The 21,546-nt window shown below is 40.3% G+C and overlaps 1 protein-coding gene across 1 annotated transcript in view; it reads left to right on the forward strand.

Moving 5' to 3' along the window:
• The first annotated feature begins 5,285 nt into the window (after positions 1-5,285).
• The window catches only part of LOC117705604 (mast cell protease 4-like), a 41,535-nt gene continuing 25,274 nt past the window's right edge, over positions 5,286-21,546 (forward strand). Inside the window, 5 exon segments of the mRNA XM_034498344.1 lie at positions 5,286-5,334; positions 5,825-5,866; positions 5,869-5,968; positions 6,466-6,601; positions 6,786-7,037. Coding sequence (XP_034354235.1) covers positions 5,301-5,334; positions 5,825-5,866; positions 5,869-5,968; positions 6,466-6,601; positions 6,786-7,037 — 564 coding nt within the window. The 5' untranslated portion in view covers positions 5,286-5,300.

Below are 21,546 nucleotides of genomic sequence, written 5' to 3' on the forward strand. Positions count from 1 at the left end.
TATGTTTCTTCTCTTTAGAGTTTTTTGTTTAGTTCTGTTGTAGCTCCTATTTAATCTTTTTAAATTCATTTTTAATCCTGCTTTACTTTTGAGAAGTTCACACATGTATACATTATAATCACATGTGCTCTTCATTTCCTGCCATCTAACTCCCACCATATACGCCTTTATAAATGTCCTTTCCATCTTCATAACATAGATGACAGAAAAGAACTTCAGATCAAAGGCATGCATGATGTTCTCAATAAACTCGTAGGAGAAATTTTCCCACATACAAAGAAAGACTCACTCAGGTAAGAAGGCCCACCAAGTACACAGTACCAGAAAAGAAATTATCCATGATGTATTAACGTCAAAATGCTAAAATAATAGGCTAAAGAAAGGGTGCTGAAAGCCTCAAGAGAGAAGAGGTAAGTGAAAACATGGGCAGAGACATCTCACTAATAGCTACTTACTTGATGGAAACTTTTAAAGCAAGAAGGGCTTTCTTCTTATGACACACAAGTCTAATTAGTCTTCTCATTTGTGCATGGGTGTGGTTCCATCTACTAGAGGATGGGTTCTCAGCCTTCCTAATGCTGTACCTGTAATGCCGTATCCCTTTATACCACTTTCTCATTTTTGTGGTGACCTCAAACCATAAAATTATTTTTATTGCTACTTCTTAATTAATTTTGCTACTGTTATGAATCATAATGTAAGTATCTGATATGAAGAACATCTGATATGCGACCCTGTGAAAGGGTCATTCTACCCACAAAGGAGTGGAGACCCATATGTTGAGAACCACTGAACTAGAGCATGGGAAACATCCATTGATTATGCCTCCTCCAGAAACCATTTACAGCCAATAGCTCTTTGGAGGTCGCCTACCTCATCTCAGGCACAAAAGGCCACCCTTAGTATTTAGTCAGTGGTAGGAATGAGATTATTAAAGATAGGTTCAACATGTCTGCTCCAGCTCTGGTGAATTCTCCCAACCAGTCAAGATCCTGACCTGTTATGGCCGACCACTGTTTCCTTACAACAATGCTACTCTGGGACCAGTGATCTTCTCTCAGAAATCTGAGCCCACCCCACCTCCAGTTTACTTTCACATTGTTCTACTCAGGTGAGTTTTCCCACACCATCATGACCCCAGCCTACCCCAAATGTGATACTATCTCACAACACTCCTCTGAGCTCAGACTCAGCCATTCCACAGGATTGATGTGGGCCTAGACCAGACTTGGATGAATTAGGACACTCTGCCCTAGACCCAGATTCCCAGCCAGGGCTCCATCCTTTGAGACACCCCAAGATACTCAGTTTAAGGCCACCTTAGGATTTATTGGAGCTTATTGGAGAAAATTACACACACACACACACACACACACACGATGACTACCACCACCACTGCCAGCTGTGGCGGCCGCAGCAGCAGCAGTAGCAGCTTCAGCAGCAGCAGCAGCAACAGCCAACAGTCTAAATTAAAATATCCAGTTTCTATCAGAAAAACACAAACAATGTGAAAAATCCAGAGAGTAGGCCTAACTACTAAATAACCAATTCTATAGCTATGTCCCTTAAGGAGAAAAACTCAAATGAAATCCAAGACACAGAACTCTGAGAGTCCATGTAAAACCTAAACTTATGAATTATGTGCAAGTGTCAACTCAGATTCTTTTTTATTGATTATTTCCATTCCAAATATTTTCCTTCTTCCTAATATCCCCTCTGCAAACCCCTAACCCCATGTCCCCCCCCCAACCTCTATGAGAGTGTTTCCCTACCCACCCACTCCTGCCTCACTGCTCTAGCATCTCCCCATGAGGGGGCATGAAGCCTACATAAGACCAAGGTCCTCTCCTCCCATTGATGCCAGATAATGCAATCCTCTGCTACACATGCCATGTGTCCTTACATACGTACTCTTTGGTTGGTAGTTTAGTCCCTGGGAGTTCTAGGTGATATTGTTATTCCTATGAGGTTGCCATTACCTTCAACTCTTTCACTTTTTCCTTTAACTCCTCCATTGGTGCCCCCATGCTCAGTCTGATGGTTGGCTGTGAGCATCTGCATTTGCAGCTGCATTGGTCAAGCTCTGGCAGAGTCTCTTGGGGGACAGCTATACCAGGTTCCTGTCAGCAAGTGCTTCTTAGCATCAGCAGTAGGGTCTGGGTTTGGTGTCTGCAGATGAAATGGATCCCTAGGAGGGGCAATCTCTGTGTGGCCTTTTCTTCAGTTTCTGCTCTACTCTTTGTCCCTACATTTCCTTTAGATAGGTACCATTTTGGGTTAAAACTTTTGAAATGAGTGGGTGGCCCCATCCCTCAACCAGAGGCTTTGCTTGACCACTGGATATGGTCTCTACAGGTTCTATTTCCCCTTTTTTGGGTATTTCAGCTAACGTCATCTGTGTTGGGGCCTGGGAACCTCTTGATTCCCTGACATCTAGGACATTCTTGTGGCTACCCCCAGTTCCCCATCCCCCACTGCTATACAACTCTGTTCAATTTCCTGACCCTCTGTACTTCTCTTCTGCTCTTCCTACACCTGATCCTGCCCTCCCTTTTCCCTGCCCCTTCTCTTTCCCTCACAGGTCTCTCCCTCCCTCTATCTTCCATAATTATTTTGTTCTCCCTTCAAAGCTGGACTGAAGCACCCACACTCTGGTTTTCCTTCTTGTTGAGCTTCATATGGTCTGTGAACCAACTCAGGTTCTTATACCTCACAAAAGTATAATAAAATTGAAGATAATATAAAAAACTCTTGGTGATAACAACCCATTAGAATAATACTAACTTCTCACTGGAAACTCTAAAAGCCAGGGGGCCTAGATAGATGTTCTACAAGCTGTAAGAGACCACAGATGAAAATTCGGACTATTAGATCCAGCAGAACTATTTATCACAATTGGTATAGAGAAAAAAAAGCCTGTAATGATAAAAAATAAATCTAAGCAATTTCTGTCCACCAATCCAGCTTTACATAAGGCACTAGAAAGAAAACTTTAATCTGAAGGTGCTAACCATAATCAAGAAATAATAAACAATGCTTAACTAGTAAGTCACAGTCAGTGGGGCATATGTTGTGGGTGGCACACAACATAACAGAATAATAGAAATCAACAAACCATACTTATTGATAACTCTCCAATAGTAATGGTCTCAATTTCCAATTTAAAAAATATAGACTAACAGAACAGATGTGAAAACAGGATGTGAAAAAATGGATGTGAAAGTGAAACTGAAGGCCTACATTCATCTCCCCCACCGCGTGGGATTCTCCATAAGGCTATGCAAAATACATCATGAAAGGAGTTTCAGAGAGAGAGGAGCCATGACAGTGCATAAATATAATAATACTCCTGCAGAAAATTTCTAAAAACAAACATTTTGAACAAGATGAAGGTTAAGATGCTTCTGGTTGTTTTCCACAATTCAATGTGAATCTACATATGTCCAAAAGGAAAAGGGGGGGTCAATAAATATCATTTTGGTTGCTATTGTTTCCAAAGTTATTGATTAGGTGATCTTTTCCTAGAAGTATGAGGATGGTTTTATTTTTGGTTTTAAAATTTTGCATATCACTGTGTTTCATGACACCATCAAGTAGGATTGTATTAATCCAAACATCTACTCTCAAGGCAACCAAAATTCTATCCTGTGTGAGCATTCTTTCTCAGTCAACTTCCCATTCAAATACCCATGGAAGATTTTACCTCTACCTTAGAGACAGATGAGCCAGATGAATCAACTTTACATAGCAAGAGATAACTTGACCTATGAAATATCACTAACCAGGAATACTTTGATAAAATCAATGTCCTTATTCATACTTTGAGAAAAAAGTGTGACTTCTCAAAGTGTCTACAGTAGGTGCCACCTCCTACACTCCAAGCCCAATGAACATGATACCATCAGTGTGACATGATTCTGTCTCTTCAATAAAAATTACTACACCTAATGATGAATGTCAAAGCATTTCCCAGATTATTAGCTGCCAGGCATGTATCATTTGCAGCAACAATAAAACTACACCAAGAGCAACTTTGGCTAGAATCACCACCCAGTTAAGTTTACAATACTCCACTGTAGTTCTCCAAGATGCAAATTGATATCCTGAAGGGAGATACAGCAGGAATCACCTTGTCTTTTTTGCTCAATAGCACAGACCAGAAACGTAACAATGTGTCAATTAGTCAAACATGTACAGAGTTTTACATTGTAAGCAATTAAGAAAGATAAAGGCACCAAATCTCAATACTTATCTGCACAGATTCAACATTGTTCTCAAGCAAGGAGACTTTTCATGTATACCTAGCAAGCCTGAGATCTCCTGTGGAACACAGAGGTGGTACTTTAAACATCCATTGTGTTTTCTTTTCATCCCACTGGAATTAAAATGAACAAGTTTTAGAAACTTACTAAACGTAGGATCTCCCTGTTCTGTGTTACCCTGAAAGTCTATTGAGTTCTCCCTAAATGTGTAGTGCAACATCCATCAAAGGGATTATTAGTATGACTAGATCAGAATATGTACTTACAGCAGCTGTTCTCAACATGTGGGTCACAATCCATTTAGGGAATATCAGATATCCTACATATAAGATATTTTGCATTACAATTCATAAAAATAAAATTATAGTTACAAAATACCAATGAAATAATTTTATGTCTGGAAGCAACCACATGAGGAAACTGTATTACAGAGTCACAGCATTAGAATGCTTAAGAAGCTCTAACTAAAGATCTTGGTCATGCCCTGCATGCTGTGTATTCAACACACTCTCCCCACACCTTCATCCCTCACAGCCACATTCTCTCATCTCCTACTTATTTGAATAAAGATGAGATGCCCTCACACTGGACACAAACAATGGCCTTCAGACTAAATCAGTCCAACACCAGTTTTTGTAAATAAAATATACTCCCTCTCATCCATATGTTCCTACACTAAGATGCCTGTGTTTATGCTACAATGACAGAGGTGAGACTTTACACACATGTAGCATGGGTAACAAAGCTAAAAATAATATGTGGATGCTTACAAGAACAGTTCCATGTTCAGTGATCAAAGTCCCCCTCCTTTTGTGTTGCTGTCTTTTCTCCTAAGAGCCACTTTGATGCAAGAGTCTCAGAATCTGGTTACAGATTCAAGACCACCAGAGGGCAGAGTCATGAGAATTTCTTATAAAGAAAATCCCTTCCTTTCTCCTACTTTGGAGCCTTAAAAGCAGGAACCAGGACAGGCACATACCAAAAGCCCACCCCAGGCTGCACCTCTGGCCATGAAAAATTCAGGCTCTACTATTCCTGATGGTACTTTTCTTGCCATCTGGAGCTGGAGCTGGTGAGTTTTGTCTTCATCTCCCTAACTTCTGAGTTTTCAGCAACCTGCCTTAATCTGATAGCTTAGGTAACAGGGACCCTAACATGAGGCAGGATCCTAAACTGACATTGTCTAGGGAAAATCCCTAAGACAAGGAAGAATGAAAAGCTAATTCTCCTTCTCATTATTTCATCAAAATGCTCTGTTCTGATAGGCAGCTCTTCTCTGGCCTTCCCTTAGAGTTGAGGATGACAGGATGAGGGTGTGGAGAAATGTCTAAAGTGAAAACTCAGAAACATGAATGGACATTGTGTTCTGAATGAAGGATGATGGTGGATAGGAAGGACCAGTGAGAAAAATAGACCAAAGGACATGTGGAGGGGCCTGAGCCCCATGCAAGGTGGGGTGGCCTTGAAGCAGTCACTCAGCTTTAGTTGCTTTTTACAGTGCCAGTTATGTTTTGGAGTGTACCAAAACTCTACAACTAGAGACTGGGGGTTCTTTGTTCCACAGGAGATTATTGATGGTGTTGAGGCTAGACCACACTCCTGACCTTACATCTGAAGATCAGCACTTAAAGAGGTTACACAGCCAGGTGTGTTGGGTTTATCATAACCTGTCAATTTGTTCTGACTGCTGCACACTGTAAAGGAAAGTAAGAGGCTTCTCTTCCTGTGAGGAAGTGCAGAAGCCAGAATCACAAAGCAGGAAAGGCCTGAGGAAGTCTCTGAGCCCTGCTAGTCTCCAGATGGGCTCTCCTTACATTTAAAGGATAAAGGGATCAAAAGGCCACTCATTATAATTGTTGTCTCTATTTTCAGAGGTTTAAGCAGGGCTCTAGTTGAGACAAAAACTATAGCTCTTGTCTTGTGCTGGTGTCATCAGAGCTCAGAAATAGGCTAGAGTGTAAGTCAATGTAGAATGCCCATCAGCCATGGACAAAGCCATGGGTTCAATTCTAGTACGGACGGTGGGGACAGTTCTCAGCCCTGTGTTTCCCTGATACCTGTGGCATGTAGTCCTGGGAGCTCCATCTCAAGTCTCTAGTGGTTCTGCCCTGAGATAGAGAAGAAAGACCGTCGTGTCACTCTCCTTGGAAGGAGACCTCCTCATAAGACCAACCCTTTTCACTGCCTCTTTCTCTATCAACAGAGAAATCACTGTCACCCTTGGAGCTCATGATGTGAGCGAGACAGAATCAACACACCATACGATAAGAGTTGAAAAACAAATCATTCACCTAAAATACAACTTCTATTTCTATCTCCATAACATCATGTTACTGAAAGTGCTGTGATTTTTCATGCCCTGCTTAAGTCTCCTATCCTTAACTCTCCTTCTGGCTCAAGCCTTTGAATTCTCTCTTGTACACTTCATTTCCTCAGAACCCACTACTGAATTATCAATAGGAATGGACCCATGTCCAAACATCCTTCTCTGCTTTGACATCTGTTTTCTCCTTCCCCCAACAGCTTCAACAGAAAGCCAAGGTGACTCCCACTGTGGATGTAGTTCCCCTGCCTAGTCCCTCTGACTTTATCAAGCCTGAGAAGATGTTCTGGCCTGCTGGCTGGGGCCAAACTGGAGTGACAGAACCTACCTTGGGATACACTAAGGTAGGTGAAACAGAGATGGATAAAGAAGTCTATAAAAACTATCCGCATTATGACTATAACCTCCAGGTATGTGTGGGCAGTCCCAGAAAGAACAGATTGGCATACAGGGTGAGTACACACCTGTGCTTCCTCCCCACATTAGGCAACAGTGTTAATGGAAGGAATGGGCCAAGCATCTCTCCATGGCAGTGGCTAAGGCCTGTGTTCTTAGACTGTTAGCCCTTAGTCTCTGGGAACTGAAATTATCCCTCTTCTTCCCATCTACCATTGTAAAAGCCCTTCCTGAACCTTCCCATGAAGCTCCAGAACATAAATGCAGCGAGCAAAGAGAGACAATCTAAACACTGAGACACAGCCAGAGGAAAAAATTCAGTCATTAAATTTCTAACTTAAAACCCAAAGGGAGCTCTGCCTGGTCTGCTCTTGTGTAAACACCAGATTCCGTTGGAGACATCCTGGAGGCTCCACTGATCCCAGAGCCTTAGGTAGAAAGATCCACACACTGCCCTATGCCCATAGTTGGGTGCCAGGAGCACTCAGATTCCAGCAGATACCCAACCCCCCACCCCAGCAGAATAGCACTCCCCTTCCGCACTTCTCCCAGATCTGAGGCCTGAAGCAGACCTCTGCCCGCTCTGTTCCTCTGTGGACACCGGATTCCACCTGAGACATTCTGGAAGGTCCACTCAACCCAGAGCGGCAGAGGTACCACTGAACCCAGAGCGGCAGAGGAACAACTGAACTCAGAGCGACAGACAACATATCCTGAGATATCCTAGAGGAGCCACTGCACTCAGAACAGTGGCCACCTTATCCTGAGACATCCTAGAGGAGATACTGCACCCAGAACAGCGGATACCTAGCTGGTCTGCTACCTTGGAGACACCTTATCCTGAGTCATCCTAGAGGTACCACTGTACTCAGAGCAGCTGGAGAAGATCACAGAGACATCTGAACCCCAAGGAGATCAGACACAAGCAAGATAACTGGAAAGGCAAGCTTCAGTTAGAGACAGCCAATGCAGGTAGCACTAAAGTTAACCAGATGACAAAAGGCAAGCAAGAACATAAGCAACAGAAACCAAAGTTACATGGCATCATCAGCACCCAGTTCCCCCATCATAGCAAGCCCTGAACACCCCATCACACCAGAAAAGCAGGATTCAGAATTAAAATCACTTCTCATGATTATGATAGAGGACTTTCAGAAGGACATAAATAAGACTCTCAAAGAATTTAAGGAGAACACAGGTAGATAAATACAAGCCCTTAAAGAGGAAACACAAAAATCCTTTAATAAATTGCAAGAAAACACAAACAAACAGGAGAAGGAATTAAACAAAACCATCCAAGATCTAAAAATGGAAGTAGAAACAATAAAGAAATCACAAAGGGAGACTACCCTGGAGATAGAAAACCTAGGAAAAAGATCAGGAGTCATAGACACAAGTATCACTAACAGAATACAAGAGATAGAAGAGAGAATCTCATGTGCAGAAGATACCATGGAAAACATTGACACAACTGTCAAAGAAAATGCAAAATACAAAAAGCTACTAACCCAAAAACATACAGAAAATCCAAGACACAATGAGAAGGCTAAACCTAAGGATAATAGGTATAGATGAAGAGGAAGACTCCCAACTTAAAGAACCAGTAAATATCTTCAACAAAATTATAGAGGAAAACTTTCCTAACCTACAGAAAGAGATGTCCATAAATATACAAGAAGCCTACAGAACTCCAAATAGTTTAGACCAGAAAAGAAATACCTCCCGCCACATAATAATCAAAACATCAAATGTAAAAAACAAAGAAAAAATACTAAAAGCACTGAGGGGAAAAGGTAAAGTAACAACTAAAGGCAGACCTATAACAATTACACCAGACTTCTCACCAGAGACTATAAAAGCCAGAAGATCCTGGACTGATATCATACAGACCTTAAGAGAACACAAATGCCAGCCCAGACTACTATACCCAGCAAAACTCTCAATCAAGATTGATGGAGAAACTAAGATATTCCATGACAAAACCAAATTTACACACTATCTTACCACAAATCCAGCACTTCAAAGGATAATTGGTGGAAAACTCCAACACAAGGAGGGAAACTACATACAACCTAGAAAAAGCAAGGAAGTAATCTTCCAACAACCCTAAAAGAAGATAGCTATACAAACATAACTCCAATGCTAATAACAAAAATAACAGGAGACAACATTAATTTCTCCTTAATATCTCTTAATATCAATGGACTCAATTCTCCAATAAAAAGACATAGACTATCAGACTGGATACATAAACACAACCCAGCATTTTGCTGCATACAGGAAATGCACCTCTGTGAAAAAGAAAGACATTAACTCAGAGTAAAAGGTTGGAAAACAATCTTCCAAGCAAATGGTCCCAAGAAACAAGCTGGAGTAGCGATTCTAATATCAAATAAAATCGATTTTCAACCAAAAGTAATCAAAAAAGATAAAGAAGGACACTTCATATTCATCAAAGGAAAAATGTACCAAGAGGAACTCTCAATTCTGAACATCTATGCCCCAAATGCAAGGACACCCACATGCATAAAAGAAACTTTACTGAAGCTTAAAGCATGCATTACACCTCACACAATAATAGTGGGAGATTTCAACACCCCGCTCTCAGCAGTGAACAGATCATGGAAACAAAAACTAAATTGAGACACAATGAAACTAACAGAAGTTATGAACCAATTGGACTTAACTGACATCTATAGAACATTTCATCCTAAAACAAAAGAATATACCTTCTTCTCAGCACCTCATGGTACCTTCTCCAAAATAGACCATATATTTGGTCACAAAACAGGCCTCAAAAGATACAAAAGATTGAAATAATCCCTTGTACCCTATCAGATCATCATGGACTAAGACTCATTTTAATATGGACAAAAACAACGGAAAGCCCACATACACGTGGAAACTGAAAAATGCTACTCAATGATGACTTGGTCAAGGAAGAAATAAAGATAAAAATTAAAGACTTTTTAGAATTTAATGAAAATGAGGATACATCATACCAAACCTTGTGGGACTCTATAAAAGGAGTACTAGGAGGAAAACTCATAGCTCTAAGTGCCCACAAAAAAAAACACTGGAAAGAGCATACAGTAACAACTTGACAGAACACCTGAAAGATCTAGAACAAAAAGAAGCTAATATACCCAAAAGGAGTAGATGGCAAGAAATAATCAAACTCAGGGCTGAAATCAACCAAGTAGAAACAAAAAGAACTATACAAAATATCAACAAAACCAGGAGCTGGTTCTTTGAGAAAATCAACAAGATAGATAAACCCTTAGCCAGACTAAACAAAGGGCACAGAGACAGTATTCAAATTAATAAAATCAGAACTGAAAAGGGAGAGATAACAGCAGAAATTGAGGAAATTAAAAAAAATCATCAGATCCTACTACAAAAGCGTATACTCAACAAAATTGGAAAATCTGGATGAAATGGACAATTTTCTAGACAGGTACCAGATACCAAAATTAAATCAGGAGCAGATAAACCATGTAAACAGTCCTATAAACCCTAAAGAAATAGAAGCAGTCATTAAAAGTCTCCCCACCAAAAAAAGTCTGGGGCCAGATGGTTTTAGTGCAGAACTCTATCAGACCTTCAAGGAAGACCTAATAACAATTCTCTTCAAGCTATTCCATCAAATAGAAACAGAAGAAACACTACCCAATTCATTCTATGATGCTACCATTACGCTTATACCTAAACCACAGAAAGACCCAACAAAGAAAGAGAACTACAGACCAATCTCTCTTATGAATATTGATGCAAAAATACTCAATAAAATTCTCACAAATGGAATCCAACAACACATCAAAACAATTATCCATCATGATCAAGTAGGCTTTATCCCAAGAATGCAGGGATGTTAAACATTCAGAAATCCATCAATGTAATCCACTATATAAATAAAATCAAAGAAAAAACCCATGTGATCATCTCACTAAACACTGAGAAAGCGTTTGAAAAAAAATCCAAAATCCCTTCATGTTAAAAGTCTTGGAAAGATCAGGAATTCAAGGCCCATACCTAAACATAGTAAAAGCAATATACAGCAAGTCAGTAGCCAACATCAAACTAAATAGAGAGAAACTTGAAGCAATCCCACTAAAATCAGGGACTAGAAAAGGCTCTCACCTTACCTATTTAATATAGTACTGGAAGTCCTAGCTAGAGCAGTTAGACAACAAAAGGAAGTCAAAGGGATTCAAATAGGAAAGGAAGAAGTCAAAATTTCACTATTTGCAGATGATATGATAGTATACTTAAGTGACCCTAAAACTTCCACCAGAGAACTCCAAAACCTGACAAATAACTTTAGCAAAGTGGCTGGATATAAAATCAACTAAAACAAATCAGTAGCCTTCCTCTACTCAAAGGATACACAGGCTGAGAAAGAAATTAGGGAAATGACACCTTTCACAATAGCCACAAATAAAATAAAATATCTTGGAGTGAATCTAACCAAGCAAGTGAAAGATCTGTATGACAAGAACTTCAAGTCTCTGAAGAAAGAAATTGAAGATCTCAGAAGATGGAAAGATCTCCCATGCTCCTGGATTGGCAGGATTAACTTAGTAAAAATGGCCATCCTGCCAAAAGCAATCTACACATTCAATGCAATCCCCATCAAAATTTCAAATCAATTCTTCATAGAGATAGAAAGAGCAATTTACAAATTCATTTGGAATAACAAAAAACCTAGGATAGTGAGAACTATTCTCAAAATAAAAGAACTTGTGGGGGAATCACCATCCCTGACTTCAAACTATACTACAGAGCAGTAGAGATAAAAACTGCATGGTATTGGTACAGAGACAGTCAGGAAGATCAATTGAATAGAAGTGAAGACCCAGAAATGAATCACACACCTATGGTCACTTGATCTTTGACAAGGAAGCTAAAACCATCCAGTGGAAAACGGTCAGCATTTTCAACAAGTGGTGCTGGCTCAACTGGAGGTCAGCATGTAGAAGAATGCAAATTAATCCATTCTTATCCCCTTGTACAAAGCTCAACTCCAAGTAGATAAAGGACCTTCACATAAAGCCAGATACACTGAAACTAATAGAAAGAGAAGATGGGGAAGACCCTCGAATACCTAGGCACAGGGGAAAACTTCCTGAACAGAACACCAATGGCTTATGCTCTAAGATCAAGAATTGACACATGCAAACTCATCAAATTGCAAAGCTTCTGTAAGGCAAATGACACTGTCAACAAGACAAAATGGCAACCAACAGACAGGGAAAAGATCATTACCAATCCTACATCCCATAGAGAGCTAATATCGAATATATACAAAGAACTCAAGAAATTAGGCCCCAAACAACAAAATAACCCCATTAAAAATGGAGTACAGAGCTAAACAAAGAATTCTCAATGAGGAAACATGAATGGCTGAGCAGCACCTTAAGAAATGCTCAACATCCTTAGTCATCAGGGAAATGCAAATCAAAACAACACTGAGATACCACCTGACACCAGTCAGAATGGCTAAGATCAAAAATTTAGGTGATAGTAGATGCTGGCAAGGATGTGGAGAAAGAGGAACACTCCTCCATTGTTGGTGGGGTTGCAACCTGGTACAACCACTCTGGAAGTCAGTCTGGCGGTTCCTCAGATAATTGGACATAGCATTACCTGAGGACACAGCTATACCACTCTGGGGCATATACCCAGAAAATTCTCCAACATATAACAAAGACATATGCTCCACTATGTTCATAGCAACCTTATTTATAATAGCCAGAAGCTGGAAAGAACCCAGATGCCCTTCAACAGAGGAATGGATACAGAAAATGTGGTACATTTACACAATGGAATATTACTCAGCTATTAAAAATAATGAATTCGATAAATTCTTAGGTAAATGGATGGAACTAGAAAATATCATCCTGAATGAGGTAACCCAATCACAAAAAAACCACACATGGTATTTACTCACTGATAAGCAGATATTAACCCAAAAGTTTGAAACAACAAAGATTCAACTAACAGACCACATGAAGCTCATGAAGAAGGAAGAACAAATGTGGATGCCTAGGTCTTTCTTAGAAGGAGCATCAAAATATCCAAGGGAGCAAATATGGAGACGAAGTGTGAGACAGAAACTGAAGGAGAGGTTGTATGGAGACCATTCCACCTGGGTATTCATCCCATGTGTAGTCACCATAAATAGACGATGATATGGATGACAGGAAGTGAATGCTGACAGCAGCCTGATAAGGCTGTCTCCTTAGAGGTCCCCCAGAGTCTGACATACCCAGAGGCAGATACTCACAGCTAACCATTAATCTAATCAAGGGTTCCCAATGAAGAAGTTAAAGAGAAGACTGAAAGATCCAAAAGGGTTGGTGGCCCCACGAGGAGAGCAACAATACCAACCAGCCAGAGCTCCCCAGGGTCTAAACCACCAGCCTGGGAGCACATATGGAGAGACACATGACTTCATCTGTATATGTAGGGGAGGATGGCCTTGTTGGGCATAGGTGGGAGAGGAGATCTTTGGTCGCATGAAGGCTGAACACTGAGGGGGGGGGTATCTGAGGGTGGGGAGGTGGGAGTGGGGGTAGGTGGCTGCACACCCTTATAGAAGCAGAAGGAGGGGGGAAGGGATAAGGGGTTCCTGGGTGGTGGGGGGAATGGGGTAAGGGGATGAAATTAGAAATGTAAATATTATATCCAATAAAAGCAGGGGGAAGAAAAGCTGCTAGAACCAACATCTTTAATAAAATGTCATCCCTCTTTTAAAAAACTATCTTGATACTAAAATTTGTTTTGAGAATTGTATATTGCAGAATGATCAGCCTTGGTGTATCTACTCATCAAGCAAGCCGAGCAGAAATGCTCAAACCTCTGAGGTCCTGGAATTCCATCTGGATGCTATGAAGACACAGCATCAGAGGCTTATCAATTTACTCTTTCCCCCACCCCTCTTCTAATATCTCAATGCCCATAATCAGCTTGAAGAAGCTAATGAAGAATCATCACCGCTATTCCCTGGGCTTGGGGACTAAGGTGATAAATATTGGGCTGTCTTTCTAGGGAAAAGTAGTGGTTTTGTGGGAATAGGGAGGATTAGCTCAGATTTATTGCATAGCCATAACCTATTGGTAGAAATCTGTACAATTATTATCAAGATGAAGTTATAATTTCTTAAATGGTACAAAATTTACTTTGATTTCAAATTTATGGTTTTCATTGGTACGAGCTTCTTATTGATATAAAAGTGAGATGAATATTATTAATGTCATAGGCATTGTGCCTGTATAACACATTTAGGAATACAAGGCTTAGACCCAGTCCTTCTTTAACTTTTTTATCAGATTCGAGATGGTTAGCCTGTGAGTTAAGGGACTATAGCAAATTCATGGCTCTGAGTTTATTGTTAGGGTGTTTTCTATGTTTTATTTAGAAATAGCTGAGTGGAGTTAACAGACAACCATCCAGATTACCTTACATGGATAGCTGGTTTTCAATACATCAGAAGTCCACAGAATTGATGTTATAAACATTTCTGTATTAATGTTCATTTTGATTAGAGACCTGTCTGCTCCTGACAGCTTCCTGTATTGAATTCTAAGAAGAAATTAAGCATCTTTGGAGCTACTCCAGTTGTGGTGAGACAGCCACTAGACAAGAATTGCCTCTTTCCTTCTACAGACAAATTACTGTCCAGAAAAGGACACACTTGCAGAATAGTTGACTGATTATGTCTGCCTATACAGAGTAATCAGCCCTTAATAATTCTGCATCACTAAGGTCTGTCAGATGATCCTGGGCCAGAAGGCAGAAGAACAGATGCTCCAACATTTTGTAGTATAAGGAGTGTTCAGGTGCTCAGCTGTCTCTCTAAATTGGCTAAGTTTTAGAAGCTATGCTTTGTGCTTCCCACAATTTTAGTTAACTCGGTCATTCTGGATTTCTGACAGGGTTGAAAACTTATAGTCTCATAGCCAATCCTGGCTATTTACCTTGAGAGGAAAGATTTGAGTGGATGGTTTTCAGCTGACATTCATTCTAAAGCCAAGGAAATAGCCAAGTTCAGAACTAAGTGTTTCAGTTAGGATAGATGACAGAGGTTCTGGTTAGTCAACAAAATGATGGACTGGGTATTAGGACTATCTTGTACCTCACTGGTACAAATTGGCATAATTATGTTCTAATTGTATTTTGAGAGAAAAGTTTTATTTTAACAGGAAGGGTAATATGTAGGAGGAGCTAAGGTGGGAGGAGTTCTGAGAGGAAGAGGAGTAAGGAGAGGAGGAGAAGAAGGAGAGGAGAAGCTAGGTGATGAGAGAGAAAGAGAGAGAAAGAGGGGGAGACAGGGAGGCAGATGTTCACGTGTCTCCACCAGTCAAACATAGTTGATATATCTAGGTTGGGTATTGGGTTACACTTCTGATTGAGCGTTACCAAACTTATAAAGTCTTTGATTAGCATTTTTAAAAAAGTGTAAAAAAGCAAAAAGGAAAGGGGGGCATAGGATAGGGGTTTTCAGTGTGGGGAATGGGGAAAGGGGATGGCATCTGAAATGTAAATAAAATATCAAAAATAGAATTTACCATTGAATGAGAAAATGAACAAATATACTGTACACACACACACACACACACACACACACACACACACCAAAGGGAGCCATGGTCTCTTGAAGTCAGTAAAGCAAACATGCAGATAAGAAGAATTTCCCTATGGTAGGTGCAGTAGCAGAACTGGGTAGCCTACCTTAATAAGGAATCTTAGTGACCTAGCAGCAGACCCATACTGAGGATGTCCAAAGAGAAGATCAGTTTAGCCAACATTGGCTGAAAAATTCATCCAAGAAGTCAGCAAGTACTCACCCAAGCTTTGCAAAAGTGGAAACAATCCAGAAGGCAGAAAAAGCAGGTAAATTTTTAACCTAAAAAAAAAGTGCATTGAGAGGAATGTACAGGCTTAGGTGCAAAACAATGATTAAATGATATTTACCTTCAAAAAACTCCTACAATGAGCAGAGTCCTGTGTATGGTGAAGTGGGAGAAGAGCCAGGGTCATTACTGTCCTGCAGCAGGTGTTACCCATCTGTTCTCCTGCCATCCAAGAAATGTGTTCATCAATTATTTTGCAAATGAAAACTTTTAGTAGCTCTAGAAACATTTTTAGGGAGGAAGGAATGTAACCCTGTGTCACTTGTAAGCATAAACACTTTTGAATTTTATTTCGTTTTGATTAATTTTATATAAGAACTTGTTTGAAGATCTGGAACAAGAACTATACTCTTACCTCACCCTCCCAGGTACTGAGGATTGCATTATGCACCACTGAAGTGGAAACTTAAGGATTCTTTGGAAAGTCAGTTGTTTAGATGGTGTTTTACTGGGACAAACACATGAAAGAACAGTCTGCTGAAGCAGACACAGATGAAAGAATGTTCTGCTAAGGCAACCACTTGTAAGGACATGGGATGAATGATTCTTCACTAATGGCATGCATGTATAGGTCTGTCATACATTATGTAGATGGGCTCTATTTGTCCAGACTCCATGGGGAGAGACACAACAACAAAACTTCTGGTGGGGTGCTGTGGCTTCTTGTTGCTTCCGCAGACTAGGGTTGATTGACAGAATGATGTCAGCTGAAACAGATTGAAGTCACATTTGCTAAATCAGACTCATGTGCTGAGGCAAGACAAGGTGAGGCAAGACCTGTAGAGGACATGTGATGTTTAGAGGGAGTATTAAAAGGATCCAACAGAGTGAAGGAAGATGGAGGCTGGCTTGGCAATCTTGGCTTGCTCATAGAGCTAGTTGTGTAACACTTGTTGTTCTCTGGCCTTCATGGCTTTTCACTTAGCTGAAAGAGGCACAGCCAAGAACTGTTCCTGTAGTTCCTGTTGGCCCTGGTCCCTTCTGCTGACTAGTGCCAATTCACCTGAGGCCTGACTGTTCCTGTCAGGTCATAAAACCACTGCTGCTATCCTGACTCTTCCTAAATGGACTCCTGGTATATCCCTGAATTGTTTTCGAGTGTTGGCTGCTACTGCTGTCCTGTGAGCTGAACTGCTGATTTCCTGACAACACAGGTGGGATCTGCTCCAAAGAACTATTTCTAAACACTTCCTCTGAATCCTTTCTTTTCCACTACCTCTAGTGGATGGTGAGCTATAAGGCAGGTTAAGATATTTAAGAACCATCATTAAAAGTAGGACTTGGATAAAATTAAGGGTGCACATCACTATACACAGCGTTTCATCCTATAATTCAAAGCTACTAAAATGTTAGCATGGAGTCATCTTTGTGCACAGAATATAGCTTGAACTTTTAATTACTTCTAGCATCAAACTACTAAATTATCTCCTAAGAAACAGATACTAACTGGACACAATAGTGCACACATGTAACCCTACTTCTTGGGAGACACAGGCAGGAGGAGCAGGATTCAAGACATAATTTAATATACATATGGAGTTCAAGGCTAACCTGGGTGACATGAAAGCATGTTTCAAATGAAAAATGAGAAGAGAGGGAGCAGGGCAGAAGGGAATTGGATGAAAAGATGGAAAGAGGAAAAGAAAGAGAGAGGAAGAGAGGAAATTAACTCCTCTTGGATGGCAGCTGCCCTTGCCAGTGCTGCATGTACTCTATAAGACATTCTGTTGTGATAGTCCAGTTTTTGCAACAGCCTTACAATATTGTAGATGATTGAAAATTTGAGTATATACTGTATAAAATATTACATTGTGAATTGATCAAACCTCTTGAACAGCTTCTTGTAGCTTATGTCTTGTAATACTGGGTTCCAACCTAGTGGTACTGCCTTTGGAAGGTTGTAGAACCCTAAGAGGCATAGAATCATGACAGAAAGTTGATTGTAGCAGGCTAGTTGTAAAGTTTTATGTCAGAGTTGCACTTCCTGTCTGCTGATACAGTATGACTCACCCTTTCCAGTCCTACTGCAATGTCTTTTCATCATGAACTGTTGTCAGGAGCCATAATGGAACAAGCTAATAATTAGCAGATGATCATCCTGAAATGCTTGCCTTGGATTATTATATAATCTGTAATGAGTGTGCCCCATTAGCAAGGCTGTGGTGGCAATATTTTAGGAAATATTCCTGCTATTAATATGCTTTTCCTATCATTATTATCATTATTATTATTATTATTATTATTATTATTATTATTATTAAACATATGTAACAATCACTAAGCAATAGCACACCCCCTTGGAGCAGATCTCTGCAGATCCACGAAAATGTACTGTCTTGTAGTGATGCTATATAGACAAACAGATGACTTCTTAAATCTTTATGATGATCCTATAAGAATTCCTAAAATTGTATCAATGATTATTAAGCTCTTTTATAATGCGACTACTATTAGGTCCCTCATAATCAAAACTACAATGAGAATCAGACCTTCTCCTGCTCAGAGCACATTCCAAGATGTCGTCAACAATTAACCAAAGGTCACTAAAAGGGAATTCGCGATTTATTCCAGTACAGAAGAAAAAATATTGCCTGGATTTATCTATACAAAACATCACTAATTTCTTAGTTGCAGTTTTAAACTTGCAGTGAACCTGTGGAACTAGACAGGTGATAGATCTTTGGCTAGATAATTGCTACTAATGGATATTTATGTAAACATTCTGTGTTGTAAACTTCTATTTCAATTTATGATTTGAATTTTGGTATGAACTTGTGATGGACTTTGTAACATGTGACCATGTACTCTGAAAGATATATAAGTACTGAAGACTAAAACAAAGTAAGTAGTAGTCATAGTCGTCATAGTCGTAGATGTGGATGTTCATTAGGAGCTGTTCGTAGTTTCTTTTTTTTTTCCCCTGCCTAGAATTTTTTGTCTTAGAATTTTTACTTTGTTAAAATCTTTTCCTTTTCCCCACTTAGGACCTTTCCACCTTTCCCCTCAGATAGCTGCATAGGATACTTTTTACACTTAAATAAATCTATAGCAACTTCTTTTCTTTTCTTTTTCTTTTCTTTTTTTTTCTTTTTCTTTTTCTTTTTTTTTTTTTTTTTTTTTTTTTTTTTTTTTTTTTTTGTCTTTTCTTCCTGTGACCTCAAACTAGCAGACATAAGTTAGAGCCCAGCAGTTCCTGCTGAGAGTGCAAGGGCTTTTTGCCTAATCCTCTGCTGTTTAGGCTACAGGTATTAATCACTCTAGCCTGCAGTATTTTACCCTCAGAAGAAGTTTTCAGGACTTTTTAGAAGTTATCACCAGCATTCCAGTACAGGCCAGAGAGCCAAAAAGCCCTGAGACTATCAGACTTTAAAGCCATCACCAGAGTCCTACTCTGTGCCTCTGCAGCTACTCTCTCAGAGCCTGGCTGGCTCCAGGTGAACTGTGTCCTCACACTGTAGCAACAAAAATGGTACATGACATGACTTCCCTGAGACAACAAGATTTTATCAGTCACTGCCTTAAGTAAAGGCAGGATCTCCTCCTGACCCCCATTGCTTTCTAACTAATCACACTCCTGGCATTGTGATCTTCAAACCATAATTGAACTCTGCCGTACACAATATCTAAAGCATATAAGAGAAAGCAAAATTCTGGGAAACTGTAGCAGATAAAGAGAATGCAGGAAAATCATGGGGTCATGGTTGATGCTCTGCTGGGGACTGAACCTTATCTCTTGTATCACCTGCAGCCAAGCCAAGAAACACAACCCAATGCTGATGTATCTGAACCATGGTGTTTTGGACCTGGCACCCTGTTCTATATGACCTTCCCCTCCATTTTCAACAACACAAGAGAAAAACATGCCATGGACTCTAGAGCTTGGTCTCACCAATTCAGAGCCACCAGACAAGACCTCTCCAGCTCCAGATCCTCCTCTTCCCTGCTAGAGATGGAGTGTCAGAGGGCACCTTTCAGCATGAGCAAACAAATACACAGGACTTGCAGTTAAATCACACCTATGAACTAAACCTCCTATAGGTCTCCAAGAGAAATGGCACTGCACTGTGTGACCTTCTCTTCATTGGACTCTTTCTACTCTGGGAAAGCACAGAGCACACACTACAAATGTGTTAAACAGTTAAAGGCAGTATGCTCCTGGACTTCCTATGGTGTTTCTGCCCCTTTAGTTCCTTCCATCCTTCCCCTAAGTCTTCCATATGTGTACCTGACCTCAGTCCAATGGTTGGCTGTAAGTATCTGCATTTGTCTCAGCCAGGTGCTGGTAGAACCTCTCAGAGGATAGCCTTGCTAGGCTTCTGTCTGGAAGTACAAAATAGCATCAGTAATAGTGTTGGATTTGGTGCCCTCCCATGGGATGGATCCCAAGTTGGGCAGGTTACTGGTGAACCATTCCTTCGGTCTCTGCTCCATTTTTGTTCCTACATTTATTTTAGATGGAACAATTCTGAGTGAAAGGTTTGAAGGTGGGTTGGTATCCCCATCCCTCCAGTGGGGACCCTATCTAAGTTTATCTCTCCACTGTTGGGCACTGTGGATAAAGCTACCCACATTGAGTCCTGGGCATCTCTCACTTCTCAGCTGTCTGGGGCTTTCTGGAGGCTCCCTCAACCCCCACCCCACCCCAGCCTGAGCAATTCCCTATTTTCATTCATTATCCTGGAACTCTGGGGATAATATCCAAAATATGTAAAGAACTCAAGATGTTAGACCCCCCAAAAGGCAAAAACAATAAAATAAAACCCAACTTTAAAATGGGGTACATAGAGGAATGTTGAATGGCTGAAAAGCACTTCAAGAAATGTTCACCATCCTTAGTCATCAGGGAAATGCAAATCAAAATGACTCTGAGATTCCACCTCACACCAATCAGACTGGCCAAGATAAAAATCACAAGGGACAGCACATGCTGGCAAGGATTTGGAGAAAGGGGAACATTCCTCCATTGCTGGTGGAAATGCAAACTGGTATTACCATTCTGGAAATCAATTCCCAGCATCCATATGGTGGCTCACAATCATCTGTAATGGGATCCAATGCCCTCTTCTGGTATGTCTGAAGACAGCTGAAATATATAAATTAAATAAATAAACCTGTTTTGTTTTTTTTTTTAAAGAAGAGTTTCATTGACTGTTTTTTTCCAATCATGTTTGTCTCTATCATGGAACAATATCTAGCCTTTGGATCCTGACACTCCAGGCAGTGTCAGAGTTGGGGAGGGACTCCCTCTTATGGCATGGATCTCAAGCTGGAGCTGTTATTGGTTGACCACTCACACAATTTCTGTGCCACCTTTACCCCAGCAGATCTTGTAAGCAGGACAAATTTAAAAGTTTTGGGACTGTGTTGGTATTCCAGTACATCCACTAGAAGTAGTGCCTGGTTACAGGAGATAGCTGGTTCAGGCTCTGTGTCACCCATTGCCAGGCCAGGAGTCTTAGGTAGTCAAGCTTCTTTGTCTACCTCCCACAGATCAAAGGGATTTCATTAACAACTATTATTTAATCTTCAATTTTTAAAAAAGGACCATCTACTGAAGGCAGTTTACCTTTCATAGACAAATGGTTATTGCCCATTCTGGATACATTATTAACATTGTGTTTTCTTTCTCAGCTCCTTTAAGCAAATGAGA

The sequence above is a fragment of the Arvicanthis niloticus genome, chromosome 3, assembly GCF_011762505.2.
Source record: "Arvicanthis niloticus isolate mArvNil1 chromosome 3, mArvNil1.pat.X, whole genome shotgun sequence".
In the NCBI taxonomy this organism is placed as follows: domain Eukaryota; kingdom Metazoa; phylum Chordata; class Mammalia; order Rodentia; family Muridae; genus Arvicanthis; species Arvicanthis niloticus.